The 22,202-nt window shown below is 37.4% G+C and overlaps 1 protein-coding gene across 1 annotated transcript in view; it reads right to left on the reverse strand.

Moving 5' to 3' along the window:
* Positions 1-5,003: 5,003 nt before the first annotated feature.
* The window catches only part of Nasp (Nuclear autoantigenic sperm protein), a 51,202-nt gene continuing 34,003 nt past the window's right edge, over positions 5,004-22,202 (reverse strand). Inside the window, exons 5-8 of the mRNA XM_083117680.1 lie at positions 19,995-20,296; positions 17,065-17,195; positions 10,795-10,983; positions 5,004-5,296 (exon numbers count right to left, since the gene is read on the reverse strand). Of these exons, the coding sequence (XP_082973806.1) occupies positions 5,237-5,296; positions 10,795-10,983; positions 17,065-17,195; positions 19,995-20,296 (682 nt within the window). The 3' untranslated portion in view covers positions 5,004-5,236. The remainder of the gene's footprint in view (positions 5,297-10,794; positions 10,984-17,064; positions 17,196-19,994; positions 20,297-22,202) is intronic.

Here is a 22,202-nt window from a genome sequence, read left to right on the forward strand (position 1 = left end):
CTGGCATTTTGCAACTTATGAATGCAAGAAATACTCAAGCAGGCATTTTTAGGCAAGATTATGCAAAATAGACATTTATAGGTATTATGAAATACATTATTGGGCTTGAAACATGAAAATAATTCAAAACATCGAATCATTAAAACAGTAAAGCCTACATTTTACTACAAAGGAATATAAATGAAAAATAAGAAAAAATTTGTTCCTTACTCATGAGCATATTTTCTTCTCAAAAAGAGTACTCAGGTGCTTACCACTTATAAGCTGTTTACACACTGTCAACTTTAATGATATTTCAGAACAAAGAAAAATGCTGTATGTATTACAATTCTCTTTAATAACAATTACACATCCAAAAAGGTAAACATGAAAGAGAACAAATTACTGAAGTACAAAATATTCACTTTGTACGTTGAATTGTTGACAAGTTTTTGTATATAGCCTTAATAAGTCTCTTCACGAATGTCAAATTATTGTCTTATTTCTTATGACATTTTCAGATCATGAAGGCTGTAACAAGTTCACAACAAAAAATAAAATTTCGTAGCTGATTTCAGAAAGAAATGCATAAAATGCCCACAAATTCAAATCTTGTGGTTTATTTTGTTAAACAAATATTTTTAAACACTGACATATTACTCAGTAATGAATTATCCACAATTTATTTCATCACACACAATATTCTGAAAAAAGATAGTTCACTCACTAGTTTAAACTACATTTTTACATACATGCTTAACAACATACACCTGTTTATATGAAAATTACCCTCTCAAACCATCCATACACGATTCAAGAGAGATTGTAATAAATAATTTAAAACACCTTTAATTACGCAATTTATTTTTTGTTGATTGCTATGCAGTAGACCTGATTTAAGTCACTGGGTGTGTGTTTGTGATATCAGTTGAGAATTTTTTGGACATGCCTTACTGGATACAAAGCTCATGGATACTTATTTATAAGGGGAGCAAATTGACAGTACAGTCACAGACACTTCTGGGTTGTAATGATTCCATTCAAGTCAAAGGAGTTGTTACAACCCAGAAGTGTCCATGATTGTACATAGCATCTAAGGAAAGAAATTCTTTTTCTGATTTCAAATACTACAGCAATTGTTATGCAGCAAAATGTATGTATGTACTTCATTCTGATTTAAAATTACTGGCCATATGAAATATGTTTGAAATTGCATTACTTTAATAGAGGAAATACAGAAATGTGAAGTCTTAGATATACAGTTTTTATTTTTAATAAAATTTCCATACAATTTCCTTTTTACAAAACTTTTGCTTTGCTTCTTCTGGTATAATTGTAATTTTGTGAATAAGGACATTTTGTGCATTCATTTATTTACAGTATACATTTCCCACCAAAATGAATTTACAAAATCCTTTTTTCTTGGCCACAGAATAAATATTTTGTTTCACAGTTATTTCTATTCTACATGATTAGAAGCTCTAATTGGAAGACAAGTATGGTTTGAATGACATAATTTAAAACAATTTCAAAATAACAAGTCTTGAACAAAAATGTTACAAATGATCTCTTCAATTCAATAGGGTTTTCAATGTCTTTGTTCAAACTCTCTTCATTCATGTATAGATGGTATCAAACATACTATGGAATGTCATACACAAACTCTCTATGGAAATAATAAAAGGACACGGTTGTCAAGATTCATGATTAACACCCTAAAGAAACAACACTGAACCTATATGGAACACTGTATGTTATATTCCTCCAGTGTTTACAATGAGAAGTGATTACCTTAAGGCACAGATTACACCTTTTCTGTGCCTGCCCATTTTAACTGATGGTAGTACATTTATTCTGGAAAACCAAAAATATCAGGTACAATTTGTTACATTGTGAAAAAAGTTCCTTCAGAACTTCGCCTACCTAATTCCGAAAAGTTTTCAAAAGCATAACAGTAGTAAATACCTACACACAAGAAATCTTTCCCTTTTAATCTGCCTCAACATAAGCTTCCTATTACTTTTGCATGATTTTGCTGTTAACAATTTCAAACAAAATAATGTTTTCAACTGAATCTCTTACTTTTCCTGCAACTAGAATGTACTTTCCACATTACTAGCATCTAATCCTCACACTGTTCCTTGTGTAATATTGCAAAGTGAACCTTGATCAATGCTTTTGTACATAAATCATACACTACTAAAAAATGCAACAGCAAAAACAACTTATTTCTAAACAACTACAACATATTCAAGTGAAGATTTAGTTTGCTTTTTTCAACTTTAAGAATGTTTAAAGTATATTTTGAGAACTCTATATTTGAAGAAACTAAAGTTACATTTTCTATATCTTTAATATTGGTGTGGATTTTCAAATGCTATTCAGATGGAAACAGGGTACTTGCTTATGCATTCACTTTGTTTGTTGCTATTGTTTTGTTTTTTTTACTCTAGAATGATAGTGGGAAAAAATAAAGCTTCAAGGTATTATGAATAAAGTAATTCTCCTCTTCCCTACCTGCTTTCTTCAGTTCAACAGAATTGTTTCTTTTTGTTTAAGTCAAATTTATTCTCAAATATGCAAATTGGGACTGGGCCTGCAGTTTAGAGTGGAGAACACTACTGTGCCTTCACTGGGGTTCCAACCTGGTATCCCTTGATTACAAGGTGACTCACCATCAGGGAGGAACTTCAATAGCATTGTGACTGTATGCTATTGTGCTTCAAATACAGCATTAAAAAATTACTATTTTTGTCAAACTGTAATTACAATGGAATACCAATTTTACATTTTTCAGTGCCTAATGTGGGGAATTATGGCATCAACTTTAAAGGCATGTATTTTTACAGTTTCACTGAAACCTTACTGGAAAACAGTCCGATATGATTCAGAAAATAAACACTTCAGTCTTTAGATGAACATGATCAGAAAGACTGAAGCAGTAAGTGCTGACATTTTCATGAAAATAATTTTTATTCATGTTAAGGGGAATAAACAATGCAGTTGATAATATAAGACGTAAGCGAGTTACTAAAGATATATCCACGAAACTTACTTGTAAATGTTCTATTAATTTCGGTGGCCTCTGCCACCATCCACTTGGGAACTCAATGCTTTACTGTTAGGTTGACTTCCGGTTCCTGTTGTTTCCTCGACTACGGCTTGGGGCGCTGGTGTTGCTGGTAGTGGGTACCGGACTAGCAAGGCACCTCAAGTTCAACAAACACAGGATCCAAAAAAATTCTGTTAGGCATACATTGCACACCCTAATCGACACCAAAATCAAAGAGATGCATGCAATTATGCACTTGCTGAACATAGACAGTGGTCAGGCTCATCATGTTTGGCTCCCGCTATTACATCATCTCAAACAAATCACGTGCAGCAGACAAAATGGCTACACCAGCGCCCCTATCAGTAGTAGAGGAAACAACAGGAACTGGAAGTCAACCTAACAGTAGAGCATAGAGTTCCCAAGTGGATGGTGGCAGAGGCCACTGAAATTAATAGAACATTTACAAGTACGTTTCGCGGATATATCTTAAGTAACTCGCTTACGTCTTATATAATTTTTATGCTGTTTAATAATGAAGTAAAGTAATACAGAAATATGCAACAGACACTTTTGCATGGCCCAAATTTAAGGTAAGTAAGCAATATGCATAATTTTTCACTGATTCTATGCCAATATTTTGTGGTAAAATTTATGATAATTCTATTAATCTGATTCTGTGAAATATTTTAAACAAGAAATAGACAGAATTATACTGTATAGTTGCAATGGAATACTTGCATACTAACATTAAAATTCTGTCCATGTTGCCACATTCTGCATTAAGTTATAATAAAATTACTACATATCTTATTGTGGCATTGTTTTTGCAGCTATCTCTAACTTTCAACAAATAAACTTTACCCACCATCAGGAGTATATTAAAATTATAGCAGAGCTATGATCACATTACAGGAAAATTACAGCAATGTTAAAATGTTTAAAAAGTTCAAAGAAACAATCAAAGAAGCAAAAAAAGCAATGGAACATAGTAATCTCATTATAACTTATATATTAATGTTTATAAATATTCAGAACTTCAATTTCCTTCAATGTTCAGGTATCAATCAGTATCTTTCTTTCTCTAAGAATCAGTAAGAGTATTGACATCACAACTGGTACCAGCTCACACACACCAATAACCATTCAAATAACTTTTCAGTGTTCAAGTATATGCATGTGAATAGTGACCACACACTAAAACAAAACTAAAAATATTATACCTAGTTCTGAAAGTAACTCACTGGTGTAACTAAAAAATGCTATACCTTTCCTGTTCCAAAAAAATAGAAAGGTTTCTCAAACAAGTCACATCAACAGGTAACAATAATAGCTTCAGACAGCAAAAACACAAAAATGAGGTAGAGAGAATGCATGAACACTTCCTTGGTGCTTGATAAGTGATAAATTTACCAGCACGTTAGACCACCATTTCAAATAACTCTTGGGTAATCCACAATTTTCCTTGCAAAAGTTATGTCACATGTATACAAACATTTCTAAATGAGATGTTATCACTGGGTATTAGAAAATGAAAAATATACAACCATCTACAATATTCTCGTTATTGAATTTACAATATAGCTTGGGAATTTTAACTTAGGAACCCAATATAAATGAAAAGACAAAAGAATGATGTCTTGGGCAGATTAATCGGTACTCTACATGTATCATCTGATATAGGCATATTGACATATCGGTAAAATTACCAGTAATTTTGCTGATCTGACATGTATTTAGAGAAAAATTTTGCAATAAAAAATATATTGATATAAATCAGACTGATTGAATATCAGCTAACATTATTGGTAAATTTTATTCAATTTCAAAATAAAATACCATATATCCAAATATATATTTCAAGATTTGAGGAATTTAATATTGCAACTATTCATAGAATACCTTGTGAATTCACTTTTCATATTTTAACATATAACTAGAACAAATCACAGTAATAACCATGTCAACATACCTGCGTCCACTCTTCTAAGGACATCAGGTTTCGCCACTGGTTATGTAAATATGAAAATATTGCATTAAATCAAACATTTTGGTGAGGGGGGAAATAACCATGTATTAAAAATGCCAGTTGGACACAACAAAAGCATCACTGTAGTATCTGTACAAAAAATGTAATATAAATAGTCACAAATGCAGTTCAATATCTCTCGTAATTATCAAAAGAGAACCAACCAAAAAGTGAAGTCACTCACACTTTTTCATTCGTTTCGCATCACTCTCTCCAACCGGATCTTCTGGCTTTGGCTGTGGAAAGAAAAATTACTAGAAAATTTACTGTATTTCTGTAGTTACCTGTGAGTCATTGTATTCAAGTTATTTTAAATTACAGACTATGAACTCAAACCCAGGACATTATGTTCCCCTGACCACTACACATGCAGTAATCATGTACAGAAATGTGTGGATATATTTCATGAATAAATTAAGATATGAATATAATTTGGCATGTAGTTGGAAAAAAAAAACATCTTTGTGAATACTCGATGACAAAAAAATATTATCAAGTACTCATGTCATGCAAAAAACCATCCAGCAAAAAATCACACACAGTAAAAATTTACTCAATTAATGGTCTATATATTTGAAATGCTTAACAAATCAGTTGGAGATTTTTCATATTTAACAACGCCAATTATTTCAATCTGCAGTTATCTTTCATTTGCCAGCAGTTACATTATCCTGCAAATAAAGTCCTAATGTCACTTCTTTCTCCATTAGTTGTTGATCTTGCAATTAGCATGGACAATTCTTCCTCTGTTTTCCTCATTCTTGACAACCTAGTACCAAGCTTCAAATCAATACAGGTGGACATTTCAAACATAAAAATAAAATTCAAAAGTAATTCCAGGATTTCTACATGAGCTCTCCCAAATTAAAAAAAATATAATAAATAAAATATAAAAAACAATGGTATATGCTGATTATTTACTTTTATACAAGTTTTCACACAATGCAAAAATATCTTCCGCATACAAATGGATTAAAAAATTGTAATTTTAGTAGATGTAATCATCAGGGATATCATCACTATTCTCAAGCAAGAACATAAATTCTTCAACGACTGGTGTAGACTAGGCAAGCATGGTAGTGTGAGGGTTTTTTAACATGTTTAGTGTGTGAACGTTTCTTACGGACTTTTTTAGTAGTTGGGAGTTTTTAAGGAAGGGAATAGATCATGAAGTTTTACGTGTATGAAGCCAGTTGGTATGGAATTAACTTTTTATCCATTTTTATCCAGCGTTACCTATTTCCTATATCCTTGTCTTGATTGACGTGGCTATGTAGTGATCATACTGGCCTAGAGTGAGAATCTGAAGATGGGAACAGTAGGATCCCAAAATGTTGTTCTTTCATAAAATAGATACTCACGAAACATAAGTATTTTATGATATATTTTATATTATACTTTTAATATACATAATGTGAGTAAGTCACACACGCCTTGAAAATGAGTATATACGAGGGCAATTCGGAAAAAAACCTCCGTTTGCACATGCGCGAGAAATGTCCGGGAAGAGCGACGTCAGTCCTGTGGCAGTATGTGCAGTAGTCCAGTAGACAGTGAGCAGTGGAAGGAGAAGTTTGTGTTGCAGTTCACTCGTCCATTACAACAATTGAAAATGAACGTTCCAATAGCAAAGCCCGCCAAATGTGAAGTGCGTGCCGTAATTCGATTTCTGTGTGCGAAAAATCTTTCGGCGGCTGCGATTCATCGCGAACTGTGTGATGTTTACGGACCAAACGTGATGAGTGACAGTGTCGTACGTGAATGGTGTCGCATGTTTAAAGATGGACGAACCGACGTGCACGATGCGGCAAGAAGTGGGCGCCCATCTGTAGTCAGCAACGAACTCATGAAGGAAATTGACAAAACTGTCCGTGAAACCCGTCTGTTCACGATATCGGAACTTTCTCTGCGCTTTCCCCAACTTTCTCGGACTGTTTTGTACGAGGTGGTGACAGAAAAGTTGGGGTACCACAAGTTCTGTGCTCGTTGGGTTCCAAAACTCCTTTCGGAGGAGCACAAAAAAACAGAATGGGCTCTGCTTTGGACTTTCTGTCGCGTTATGCCGAAGAAGGAGAACAATTCCTTAACAGAATTGTGACTGGCGATGAGACCTGGGTGTCGTACGTGAACTCTGAAACCAAACAGCAATCAATGGAGTGGGGACATACGCACTCACCAAAGAAACCCAAAAAGGCTCGGCGAACATTGTCTGCCAGAAAGGTTATGGCAACAGTCTTCTGGGATGTGAAAGGTGTACTGTTAGTGAAGTTCATGGAGCGTGGATCGACCATCACTTCAGAAGTCTACTGTGAAACATTACGACAACTCAGACGAGCCATCCAGAACAAGCGTCGGGGCATGCTGACTTCTGGTGTGGTGTTGGTTCACGATAACGCTCGCCCGGGACAAGTGGATCAAATTCCAGAGGTGTCGGGCTCCGTCAGTTATTGATGGTTTCTTCTTGATCCCAAACCACACCGGTGCGTAGACCTTCATTATGTAATATGTGGAATTTGATCTACTTGTCCCGATTTCTCCCACACCACTGGAGAGATCTGATTAATAGGGTCATTCAACAAAACGCATTCTTGGCCCATCCTGAAAATCTCCTGCTGGCTTTAATAACCGACAAAATCCCAGAAATAAGAAGTTTTGGTTGGCAAAGAATTAAGAAAGCAAGAGGATTGAAAAAAAGGCAAAAGAATTCGCACTTTTGTTTTACCAACAATCAATTTTAATGCAGACCAATACTATGACATGGTTGATTGGACTTCATGCTCCCTCCACGAACCTACGTTGGCCAATAATATTACAAATGAAGAAGTAGATGACTACAATAAAAACAAAAATATAGCGGAAATTCAAGACTTCCCCTGCCACACACAAGGAGTGGAGCGATTTGTGAAAATTATCACAGAGGCTGCTTCTTCCGTTTTCGACGCCAGCGCACGTGATGGCTACATCAAAGCGAAATTGGAATCTAGAGAACATATGCTGACATTTCGAACAAAAAGTGACTATAAAGTTCAAAGAGAAAACTAGAAGAAAATCTTGGCCTGCCCCTTAGTAAAATTATGTTTGCCAACATCATTTGGGTGGGTGGAGCTCGCAGTCCAGCCACCTCGTCGTGGTGAGCTCTGGGTTATTTTCAAAGCATAATAAGCTATGAAAATAAGCGAAGCACTGGACAGTAATTGATTAACTGTTAGCAATTAGAAAGCCAAAATATTTTATTTAGTCTTTTATATCGGAAAACCTTCGAATAAAACACAGTCAAAACCAATTGGAAACCATCAATAGAAAAATATGGAGTTTTTAGCCTGAAATTGACAATTTTTGACCAAAAGGATACGTAAACAGCATAGGAAACCACCCCTAAGGCACGAATGTAACATATTTGCCATAAACAAAACAATAAACGACCATAATGCAGAAAAAAACACATGAAATAGCCAAATAATGACATTTTTGTGAAATTGTTGTGCGTGTTGCATAACCAAATCACTATCAAAACTTCAAGGTCGATGCGCGCCACCTAAACGACCTCCAAAAAATCTGAAAAAAAATCAGACGTGTTTTTGGTCACAAATGGCCACTTTTCCGCACTAGCCATCTTAACATTTCGAAAAAAAGTTTTTTTCGATACACCCTATTCCAGGTGGTTCTTTCAAGTATGCACATGCACTCAATCCTAGTGTTAATAACCTGCAAAGGAGGGAAAGGCCAGTCCTTGAAAATTCAGAGAAACATCGAAGACGTAGGTTGCTACTGTGCAATTCACTTGAGCGTCGGGGTTTTATTGCTTCGACTTATGTATCTCTATGTCAATCCACAGTTTCAGGCTGAAGTAAAATGAGCTGGGAAGAGGGGGATCACTTTTTTTTTTTTACTTGTCCTATGGTTTTTGTTCATTTTCAAGAATGTATCCAGAACTGGTTGCCCCATTTTAGACGTCAAAGGAAAGGTAGAGGAGTCCACTTCCACCCTCGCCTGTAATCACTCCGTGTGCACGCACGAGTAAGAAAATATTGTGGCTGAAACAATCGGCATTGCCCCCTCCCCCCCCCCTACACGTTTGCTGAGAGGAAAAAGAGAGAGAAGTTACTTAGCCAACGGAACACTTTTTTGGCAAATATTACGACATTGGCACAGTTAGGAAAACGTATGAAGTGGGAGACGGGAGTTATGATGCACATAAGATTGAAGTAAACTTTTGCGGATGCTTGGATGACAAATCATTAAGCGGATTGACAATCTTTAGTTGGCTTATGTGGCTTTGATTATCTCTAACAGTTTCGCTTTTTATGAAGTGTTACAGAGAACAAAGAATGAAAGCGGTTACCGGAAGTTGTCGGCTACAAGGCCAAGAGTTGCTCACTCACGGGAACCTACTGAACTCTAAGTCAGAGCTGGACAGATAGTCCAGACTTCCAGGCACCACACATCTATATTTTGGAACATTGCTGCTATCTTACCTCTAATTTCTCAAGGTGGTGTATTTATCGATGAAAGAGCTTGATCTGCCATATACACAGTAAAAGTGTAAAAGCATAGTGTTCCCCTGTGCTTAGCACCACGCCATGAAGGCATATAGGGGGTGTGGGGGTAACACCCCACACTTTCTTGATCCGGTCATAAGTGGGTGTGATGTGATCAGCATCACGCCCCTGACTGCCTTTACCTCCCCAGGGTTTCCCCCAGGTACCCATGTCATTCGACGCTCGGTGGCTGCCGAGACCGCTTCCAACGTTAGAAAAGTTCCCGGATTTGAACCGGCCGGGGATCGAACCCGGGATCTTGAGCATGGTAGTCAGACGCGTTACCGACTGAGCCACCGTGGCCACCATACACACAGACAAGGACTGCAAGTCCAGCACAGTCATTTCGGGCTGCTCCCCCACCCCCTCCCATCCAGTTGTCAGCAGCTCTTAGGACAAGGAGACAAGTCAAAGTCAATTTAAAATAACATTCAAGCACATTCGATCTTCTCTTCTCGCGTATCCAAGAGCAAGCGAAATCACAATGGCAAAACAAGCCTAGCGCGATGGGTAGCAGCCGTCGGGGGCGGGGTAACATTGGCACGCTTGGCGGAAGGGAGGGTAGAGGTCAAGTGCTATTGGATATCACTCAAGCTTGGTGTGGTGGTGTCTATTTTTAGATCAGACCCACTTGCGAGCAGTAGAGCGCTCATGAAGGGAATGAGTGTGAATAAAAAGAGTGGAAAAAACATATTTTTGGGCCGATTTCCTTCATTTTTGCAATTTTTTTCCAAATTTTTCATGGTTCCTGGGAAAAGGGTCGTTACTTCAAGAGTGTCATTACATCCGGGGTCGTAGAATTGAGAGTTGACTGTACATGGATTTTTAAACATAGAACTGTTTTTGCTACTCTGGACGTCATTAAGTTAATGAGCTCATTCTGCATTTAGATCCCCAAATAAGTCATGGATTTGGCGAGTCCAAATCCATCTCAGCCATTCCTGTAAAACTGGGTCAAATTTTGTAGTCGTTTCTACCAAATCAAGAAAATTGCCATTGTTGGGGGTCCACAGGAGAAAGTAATCTTCCTTTCCAACAGGATAATTCATACACACACACCTATGTGGTAGATATATAAATAGGTTGTTAATTTTTAAGGGTATGATAGAAGTCATTCTTACGTTTTGGCCCCCCAAAACTGATCAACCTAGCTACGTCCCTGTGTTAAAGAGAGCTTTTACTGTAAATAAACTAACCTTTCGCTTCACCAAGTGTGAAATATCACAGGCAGGTTTCACTGGAATGCTGGAAGACTCTCCTGATGATGATGAACTCTTTACATGTGATGTTGAAGCACCAGGTTGGTCTGTTTTGGCCTCGTTACTATTTGAAGTTGCTTCTTGCTTTGACAATGCTTCATTAAAGCATCTTAAATAACCTTGCTCCTGAAGTGAAAGAAAGAAGAAAAAAATATTTACACACCAACATTATCGTACATTGTAAATTAGTAAATTAATTTGCTTCCTTCAAGTTAAAACTTTGCATGCTACAAAGAAAAAATACAGATCAGGTAAAAATATTATAAAGTTTTTATTTTAAATGACACTCAGTTGAAAGAAGAGAGGGATGGGAGTCAAAAGAATATCCATCCACTTCTGCAGGTACACAGCAGCTCTCAGATGATCAAATCTTGGAGAGAAGACTGGTTCACTAATGTACATTAGCTAGTCATGGAAGTGAGTAAATTAGGGTTGGGGCAAATTAACCCTTAGATGCCGAGGCTGATTTTCCAGGTATTTGCACTAACGCCGAGCAGGAAATTTGAAATTCTGCATGCTTCTAAATGAAATTTTATATTTATTTTAGTTAGAGGTACAAATGATACCTCCTTTTGTTCAGTATACTTTGTGCTATAATCCTGATGAAAAAAATCTGTAATCAGTTAGAAGATGAAAAAAAAGAAAACTATTTTTTTTACACGAAATTTGAAATTCATTGGATCTTGACTAAGGTTACGCCAGGACGTGAATTTCCAAAAGGTGCCTGGTATGTTTGCCATTGATGTGGAAAAATTGGCACACTTATTGATAATACTTTAGGAGATTTTTTTTTTCATGAACTAACGCCGAGTGTGTTTTCAGCAGGAAATTTGAAATTCTGCATGCTTCTAAATGAAATTTTATGTTTCTGGAACTAAGAATGTTAGACGAACAAATGATACCTCGTTTTGTTCAGTATACTTTGGGCTATAATCCTGATGGAAAAAAAATAATCTGTAATCAGGAAGATGAAGAAAAAAAAGGGAAAGTAACTAATTTTTTACACGAAATTTGAAATTCATCAGACCCCTATGCAGGCTATGCCAGGACGTGAATCTCCAAAAGGTACCCACATAATGGGCACCAGGAATGTTGGAAGGTCCTACTTCTATTGCCAAAAGTGTGTTCTGAAACACCAAAATTGAAACCAATGAAAATACATCGCAAAAAAAATTCACAAGTTTTCAGACATTGCCCCCCCCCCCAAATAGTGACAATGAAATTAAACTTTACTAATTGTTAATTACATACCTCTAGACTCATGCAGAACTCAAAACATGTATCTCCGATCATTATCAAAGTTACAGTATGTTAGAAAAGTAACATACTATGAGAAAAAGCTGCTTGTGACACCGGTGTCACAAGCCATCCTTCAGGGAAATACCTACTGTGATACTGCGACACATGTGTCATGGCCCGTCCTTTAAGGGTTGAGGCTTGGCTGGACATTTGGTTGACGCTAGTGAAGAACTTTTAAAATTTCTCATGTACCTGTTTGCTCGTCATCACTTCAGACATGGTTCCATCCTGCAGGAGGACAACGATCCGAAACACTTCATATGGGATGAGCTGAAGCGACACTTCAAACACAAGGCAGCCAAGAATGCCGAAGAGAAATTGCCAAGCTGAAGGAAGAATGGGGCAAGATCTCTCAGTCTGTGATCGGCCCACTGATCAACCCCATGCTATGCAGGTGCCAGGGTGTGATCAATGTTAAGGTCTTTGAAACCAAGTACTAGAGTGAGTACAGCTGGCAGCCGACGAGAAGAGCGCTGGCAGAAGAGGTGTGACGTACTGCCAGGCGACTCCACTCTTTCGCGTGGGGGAGGTGCTCTTCCGCCAGAACTCTTCTCGTCAGCTTGACAATGACCCGCCAACAAGAAAACAAGACTTCCTTCTCCCCGACCACCCCTAAATTCTGCAAATGAACCTGACCCTCCCTTTCCCTCTGTGCCCCGTCTCCCTTCATTCAGCGATCTTCTCGTCGGCTGCCGGCTGTACTTGATACCAGTGACTAGTTTGGGGATTGTTGCATTCATACATTATGGTGATGATAATAATAATTAGGGATGGGACCGATTAATCGGTACTCTATCGCTATTGGCCGATATAGGCATATCGGTGTATCGGTTTATCGGTAAAATTACCGATTATTTTACCGATCCAATATATAGTGCAAAATTCTGCCATTTTGTTGTAATTTTCATGGATAATCTCCATGCCCTTCTTTCTAAAAAAGTAAATGTGTAAATACCGTATTTACGCGTGTATAATGCGGGTGCGTGTATAATACGCACCCTCGTTTTTGATGGGGAAAAGCAACAAAAAAATATATCTCGTATATAATGCGCAGTACAATTCAGGTTCCAGAAATGGCTTTCTTAGCATCCGACTAACATTTACGTATTTCATTTAAAATTAATCAGTAGATCATGAAAACGATCTTTTCCTTGCTTTCGTAGCTGATGCATTCACCACGCGACCTTGAACTTCCAGATGTTGGGCTTTTCATAGGAGAGGGGGGAGCATAGTTATCAACCACCCGTTCAAGGTTGCAGTGCGTGATGCTTACAATAGATGGATGACATCAAGGCAGCATGAACTCTCATCAAGCGGGAGGGTGAAACGTGCGTCGCTGCCGATTGTTTGTGAATGGGTTCGTGAGGCATGGAACTCCATCTCCCTTGAAATGATTATCAAAAGTTTTAAGGTAACGGGAATATCGAACAAGATGGAAGGAAGTGAGGACATTTCAGACTACTTGTATTAGTAACTGGGAATGAATGACAAAATTAAGTGTAAACGTTATTTATTTATTTACGTGAGTCAAGCCGCAATAGCGCAGTAAATATACAGTAATTATTTCTATTTGGTAAGTGTTGACGTAATTATTTTACCTTCATATTTGTTACAGTCAACTCTCGATACAACGACCTTTCATAGTTCCCAGGAAAAAGGTAGTTATTTCGAAGGGGTTGTTATTGGAATTTGCACCAAAAACGATTATTAGGAGATAATCAGGCAGAATTAATGTTGGATTTAATATGGGTCTACTAGATCATTGTCTGTTACAAGATGAACTGGTAAGATAAGATCTCTCGGAAGATCTCACCTTTCTAGGCACAGAAAAAAGGGGCTGTAAATTTCGTTTTGGTTCGGCTGTGTAAAATACGTCGTAAAAATGTCACGTTTTCCTTCCTTCGACAAACTTCTAATACATCCCCTTCCCCATTCCAGGGAGCAGTCCTTCCTCTTCCTTGACTTGCATTGTAAGCCAGCTTGAAAAAGGAAACTGGCAATTTGCGATCTATTTGCACCCAATGGGTATTCTAAGACACATTGAACAGTGTCGTACTCGATAATCATTTTGGTTTGGAATTAGATTTCACTAAAGTGAAACTGTATATTTAGTCCCGATTAACCCAAAAGCATAAAATGAACTCAAAACAAGCTTTATGAAACCTACGCATTTTCAGATATCAAAATGGGAGATCTCTATTTACTCTCACGTTAATCGACGATAATCGGTGTCAGCTTATACATTGAGCATTTTTTAAAAAATCGTTCGCAGCTTACACATTGAGGTTCAGAAGATAAAGGTGCAGAACATGAAGTTGTTTTAACTCTTCTTTTTCTTTCTGAAGATCGAATTTCGTTATCATCAAATCAAAACAGCTTTGCGAGATACAAAACAATGACTTGCCTTCGCGCTGGATGATTCATTGCTGTTATCCACAAGCGACAACTTCCCAGATGCTAGACAAAACACTGGCGCCAGTTGCAGTGTAAAAACAAGGCGACCGGCTGGAAGTTCGAGCAACAGGTGGTCAGGGAAAATCCTCCGTATTTCAAAGATAACGCAACTGTCGAAGGCTGAACTTTTATCAGCTGTGTGAAGAAGAAAGAATAAACCCTTTCTTTACGTTTTACCTTGCAACAGACAATAATACGGGCAATATTTCAATACAATAGCATTAAAAAAAGAAAAAAATAGGACCTGAATTCTGCAATTATTACATTTCCGTGCAGACCAGTGGCGGAGAAAGCTGGGTAGGGGGGCATTTTTTTTATAATTTTTTTTATACTTGTCCTATGGTTTTTGTTCGTTTTCAAGAATGCATCCAGAACTGGTTGACCATTTTAGAAGTAAAAGGAAAGAAAGAGCGGTCCACTTCCACCCTTGCCTGTAATCAGCCTGTGTGCACAGTCGAGCAAGAAGACAATCGGCATTGCCCCCCCCCCCCCCGTAAACGTTTGCTGAGAAGAAAAGAGGGAGAAGTCACCATGCCAACAGAACACTTTTGGCAAATATTAGGACATTGGCACAGTCATGAAAATGTAGAAAGTGGTAAACGGGAGTTATGATGCAAGTAAGATCAAAGTGAACTTTTGCGGAAACCTGGATGAAAATGCATTAAGAGTGTTGACGATCTTTAGTTGGCCTATGTGGCTTTGATTATCTATAACAGTTTCACTTCTTTATGAAGTGTTACAGGGAACAAAGAATACGTTTTGAATGAAAGCGATTACCGGAAGTTGTACGCTACAAAGTCGATTTAAAATAACATCCAAGCATATTCGATCTCTTCTCATGTATCCAAGAGCAAACGAAATCACAATGGCAAAACAAGCCTGGCATGTTGGGTAGCAGCCGTCAGCTGCGGGTAACATTGGTACGCTTGGGGGAGGGGAGGGCAGAGGTCAAGTGCTATTGGATATAATTGAAGCGTGGTCTGGTGTTTATTTTTAGATCAGACCCACTTGCGAGCGGTAGAGTGCTTCTGAAGGGAACAAGTGCAAAAAACGTATTTTTCGCCCGATCTCTGTTCATGACCACGTCTAAGGCGAAAACAATTTTTGTGGAAGTTATTTCTCCCACGAAAAATACCGCTTGATACGTCTCCCGTGTGACGGGAGGCACGTGCTTGAATGCCGCCAGAACGGGTGCTGCTTTTCTCGATGTCACAAAACTTTCCATTACTAAGTGACAACTCATGGAAAACGGCCATTTCACATTAAAAAGTTATTTTTTAAAATTATTATTGCTAAAGAAAGGCAATCTGTAGATATATACATGTTATACGCAGTGACATAGTGAAAAAAAAATGCATGATTTCATTTTGGCTGTCCAAATTATTCCGTGCATAATACGCACCACAGTTTTGAAGGGCAAAAATTTTGGAAAAAAGTGCGCATTATACACGCGTAAATACAGTATTCAACTTATTTTGCACTGCAGTCACCTTGAAACACACATTTATTAAGGAGATCAATGATCATTTCAGGTCCTTCAAGGATCATTTCTAATTTTATATCGGAGCGGTAGAATATTGGTTATCGGTATTGGCAAATTTTATATCGGTACTTTATCGGTATTGGCCAAAATTTCATATCGGCCCATCCCTAATAATAATGGTGTCATTTTTTGCCAGGTTGAAAAATCGAATAAAGATTGTTAAAAATTTTGTAAATTGCAAAAATACGCAACGTTGCTAAACTGTTGCACGGCACTGTAAGTATGTCATTGAAAGGCACCAATACCATCAGAGCCCTCTATAACAATTTTTGAAAGCCTTCTTGCAAGCAAGCCCACAAATTCAGAAGGGATTTTTGCTTGAACAGGAAATAGGAATTTTATATTTAGAAATTTGTGTTGTAAACCATCTCTAATATTAATAAAAACATTTAAAAACATTACCTCTAGCAAGCTGTGAAAATTTTAAATTTTTTAAATAGGTTTATTTAATAACTGACAGTGTATTTTCCTTGAACCTTCAGAACAAGTACTAAAATGATTGATGGATTCATTGATTTGGTGTTTTAAGTCCACTTTGTGCACAGTAAGGCTAATCAAGACTGGACCTACAGTTTAAAGTGGGATCCAAACCACTATGTGCCTCCACCGGGTATTGAATCCGGGACTCCTTGACTACAAAGCAACGATGCTACCACTGCATCTTTGTACCATTTTTCTTTGGTTCACATACACGAGTAACATGTATAAACTGGGTTAGGTGGGAGAACAGCCACTGGTTGAACCTTGCCCTTTGATAAAGAACATTTCAATTTGAATTATACCTGATGGAGTAGTGACATTGGTGAAATATATAGGATAATAAATTTTATGGGGCACCCTGGTGTGTACCTTTTATTAAAAAAAAAAGTACTTAACAAAAGATAAACATGTGCATTAAAAATAATACATACCATTCTTTCTTTCAAGTCGGCTGTCTCAGCTACTTTTTCTTTTATTTCAGAAACCAACTTCTTCAACTCTGTTACTTCACCTTCCACAGTGTAGAATGGATCCTTTGAATACTGTTCCTTATTTGCTGCCTCTAAAAAGAGAAGGGTCAATAAAAATGAATCACAGACAGCATTATTGCAAGCTAAAGTAAACATCTTTTATGTATGGATTACTAAGGCTGAGCTTAGTGGTAACCCATTTAATTTTAATAAACAAAAAGTAAGGCTCAGCTACAATGTTGAATTTGACAACATTAGCTCAGGCAAAAGCTGGCCAATTCTGTGTGTAATTCTGTTGTAATTTGTAGCAACATTTGCATCAGAAAACCAAATTGGATTGTGCAAAAAACCAATACATATTTTAACTTCATTTTATTGTTTCTCTTAATGCTACATCCAAAATAAACAATTTCCAAAATTAATGAGCATGTAAAAACTGAGACCAATCTTTGTTACATGTTTACATGGCTTTTTCCTACTCGAAATTTGTCCTTAGATTCACCTAGAATTTAGGCAAGCTGTAATATAGAGTTTAATATAGGTGAGATAAAGTGAGACATCACCTAAGATTTTGAAGCATGGCAAAAAAAAAAGGGTGGGGGACCTATTTAAATATAGCTGAGTCTAGTTTCTTCTTGATACACCTTGTGTACAAAAGTTTATACTGTATTATGGATGGATCTGCATACTGACTTATCAATAAAATTACCAATCTGATATATCTAAAAATATTTTATAATTTAGTGCAATATTCAGCCATTTTCTTATAATGGATACGAATATATAACTTCCGTTCTCTACTTCTCTTAAAAGTAAATGTCTAAATATGGAGCTTCTTTTGCACTGCAGTCATCTGCTAACATATATTTATTAAGGAAGGTCAACAAACCATTCAGGTTCTTCAAGGACCATTTGAATTTTTTTTTATCAAATCGGTAGAATATTAATTATCACTAAATTTTATATCGGTATTGGCCAAAATTTAAAAAAAACTGATGCTGTACTTTAACAAGAGATTTACACTTGCTTTAATTATTAATGCATGTAAAAATTAATGCTTCAGACTTCATCTTGGTTGGGAAATGGCTACATTACTTTATTTAATATTTTTTACAAAACTTCACACACACAAGAATGTAATTCTTAAGAAACAAAGTGAACAAATCTTAACCCCAACTAAATACAATTTTAGATTTCCAAATATTCAATTTTATCAAATCCCAGTACAGGTATATAACAAAGTAAATTCACTGCACTGTGAAAAATAGCAAAAATAATTGACCAAAAGCCAAAATTGACAACTTTAAGTACTGCCCGAGGCCCAGGCCCATACCCAGGGAAGGGGCCATGCCCATCCTCGAACTATAAAATATTTAAATGTTAAAATTTTCAACAATCTGACTCCGACTGCGGGACGGCATGGGTTCGAGTCTGCCTGGGTTTAGTCTCCGAGTATTCGGCCTGTGAATGGGACCGGTGGTAATCCACCACCATAAGGAGCTACGAATGAGTAGCATAACCTGGTCATATAAATCTCCTATAACAACTGGGGGTTTGACGTGCTGACCCCACGTCACCCCATTACTGGTTGAAGATCTCCACACCTCTAGGTAGGATTGTGGAAGGGAGACTGGCAGTCGGGACAGAGGCCAAGACCCTTCAAGGGCTGTCGAGCCACGGGTTATTACTATCATTATTATAACCTATAAAAAAATTATGAAAATAACATTGGAAAATCAAGTACCACATGCCTAAAGACATAATATTTCAAAATAAAACCATAAATTGGAGTAAAGTGGAGGGTAGAAAGTTGGGAGGGGGGTGGCAGGATTGAAAGTAGAGGGTGCAAGAAATTAACCTTGCCGGGGTAAAAATATTATCTTGAGCCACCTCCGATAATCATTGCTAACACATATAATTTAATTCACAAACACATATTTTTCTAAACATAGATTTATCGTGTTTGTTCGGTGGTTAGCACAGCGCGCTACGATGAAAAGGGGTTCTGGGTTCGATTCCGAGCTTGGGCATAGGTTTTCTGTGTGTTCCTTCACATCAATTTCATATCATCGCTCATCCTCATCATCGCGATTAGACAAACTTGGAAGAAAAGCAAATAAAAAAAATAACCCAATTCAATGAACTTTACAGGATTTCTGATCTTCTCTTTGTTAAACATTTTTGGATCTACCTCCTCCTCCTTTAATAAATCCTGGGTATAGCAACATAAACAAAATAAAGATAAAACACAAATGTAAGACTAATATAAGTATGAAATTTGATTGATCATTATTAATAGAATTACAATCTAACACTTAATAAAAACATTTAAACTATAGCCTCTCTCTCTATATATATATACACACACAAACACATCCACAAACACACTCTCAAATTATTCCTGGACATGGGCCTGCCAAAACCCTTGAGATGTGTACACACTGACCGTGCTATGAGTCTCTCGTATAAACATTAGTTTCAAGTCGCGGCTACTTAGATACAGAAAAGCTTGCGAATAATGTTTTATTTTTAATTAAATGATATATATAAATATAGGGCCACTTATATACTTGTAGGCACCTATGAATTTCTGCACTAGTTGTGACGGTGTAAACTATATTCTCAAATTTGTAACATATCGTGGATTCCACGTTCTCTGCTCCTCCATGTCTACTGAACGGGTTCACTGCAGCGAGCGTACTTCCCAGGCGATCAAAACAATGGCACCCGATCACTGAGCCTTCAGTACTGAGCAGGCTGTTCAGAACACCGAATCACTGAGCTGCTGTAGAGTGGCTCACTCTGCCGAACGCGACCATTCTTGGCTGGTAGACACCCTGATATACATAAGTAAATGTGTGATAATTATTTAAATTAAAATTCAATTTTACCTGTTTCTTCCGTGCTTTTACTTTCAAAATTATCAATTCTCTTCTGAAGTACATTCACAGCTTCATTGTAATGTTTCATTGCTTCACTAAATTGATTCTCCAACACATAAGCTGTACCCAACTGATAATAAGTTTGGGCAAGGTATCGACTATCTTCCTCCGCACATGTTTGTTGTATTTTGAGGCACTCCTGTATGTCATCAATGGCCTGCTTGTAATTTTCCGATTCCATGCTGATCTCTCCCAACTTCATGTAAGTGTCAGCAAGTTTTGTCAGTAATTTTGGATTTGTTTCGGATTGCCTGTAAGAGAACCATAAAGAAATTATTATTATAATTAAAAGTTATGGCATATTTACATCCAGAATTTTTTTTTATTTGTATTTGGTTATTTAGCCATTTCTCCACTTCTTTGGATTAATACAGGGTGGACAGTAGGGATGGACGATATCGGAAATTTGATACTGCGATATATATCGTTAAGAAAATATTGTCTCAGACTATATATATGATATGATATTTTTTCCATATCATGATATCGGTGATATATCATCTCCACGATATATATCACCAAATAAAGTGATGATATATTGCCAACACGATATATATCACCAAATCCTGTGATGATATATTGCCAACACAATATACCTAGGTACAGCACCTTGAATAACGTAGTGTGGAAAATGGCACAGTTCTGCGGCCTCTGGCTGGTTCCACTCGAAAATGATCCGCTAGAGGCGCTGGTGTTGAACCCGGTACTTGGTATTCGTCTGCTTATAATGGAAGTAAATGGAGTTTTCGCTGCAACGTCTGATTCTTACATGAAGCATTTCTATGAATGTGATAATTGCTATGATATTTGGTACAGTGGTCACGAAGATATTAACGAACATTCTAGACAGTCGACCACGTCCTGTTATCGTCATACTTTCGTTAATAATACGGGAGAAAAAATACGCGTGGAATGCTCTTGGCAACTAAATTTTTGTGTATGAATTAGGTTTATTATTATTATCATCATCATCATTTCTTTTAAAGATATACACACTGAAGCATTTGTATTTTGGATATTTACTGTCTCTTTTCTTCCGCTTTAAACTAATTGCGGTGATGATGATAATGATGATTGCATGAAACGACAAGGGGAACCCCACAAAACTTTCTTAGTGCCATCGACATGAGTGTATGGAAACTTTCAAACCAATGGGACAAGCGACACGGGATGTTCACATTGTCACACTAGTGACACACACTTCCAGACTGTAAAATAGCATTCATTGCACATGAGGGTCCAAACAGCAAATGACACGTTCATATGGCATATTCGCGTGCTACTTGTTACTTCGGTCGGAAAGCTCCTTAAAGGAAGGGTGCTCAGACCGAAGCAACGAGCTACAGGGGGAGTTCCCAACTAAGTGACAAGCGACATGGTGCCTTCAGTCTATTGGCACGCTTTCGCTGCTAATTGTGCGAACAAAAGATAGGCGACATGAAAAACCGCACATTACAACAGATCTAGGCGACACGATAAGTCACACGTGTCGCTTGTGCATCGCTCAAACTGGACCATTTCCTCAATAGCTTGCAACATGTTGCCGTGGTTTGTTGTTCGCGCATGCGCGATGCAATGAGTGTCTTGCTTTAGGGAGATTGCGCACCAAAGCGACAAGGGGCACACGACACTTGTCGCTTGAGGATTTCACCAAACGAACGCTGGCCTGTGATTCCCGTCATGCCGCTACAATGTGAAATGTTGCTCTTCATTGGCTCCTTTCCAAGCAACACGTGTCACTTAGGTGTGAAAGCTGCCTTGGACCGAATGACCTGTGTCGCTTTGGAGTGAAATCCTCGTATCGTTTGTTGCGTGTCGCTTTGGTGTAAAATCTCCTTGAGGAAACGGTGCAGTCAGAGCTTGTGTCCCTACGGTTCGAAAGGCTGCATTGATTACGGACTGCTCGCTTCCAAGTGACACTTGTGGTTTGTCGCCTCGATATGAAATATCTCTCAGGATACTATTTATATTCTAATAACATAGAAAAATAAAACTCTAGTACACAATCCAACACCTGACGTCCGGAATCACTTTGCGATGTTTCTTCTTGTGTTACACATGCTATTTATTTATTAATTTTATTTTACTTTTCTTTCCAAATTAATGTCATTTCGTGACTGCAAATCACTCCACAAATATAACTGTTTCCATCAATTC

Source organism: Lepisma saccharinum, chromosome 2, assembly GCF_977018435.1.
Source record: "Lepisma saccharinum chromosome 2, izLepSacc3.1, whole genome shotgun sequence".
NCBI lineage: Eukaryota > Metazoa > Arthropoda > Insecta > Zygentoma > Lepismatidae > Lepisma > Lepisma saccharinum.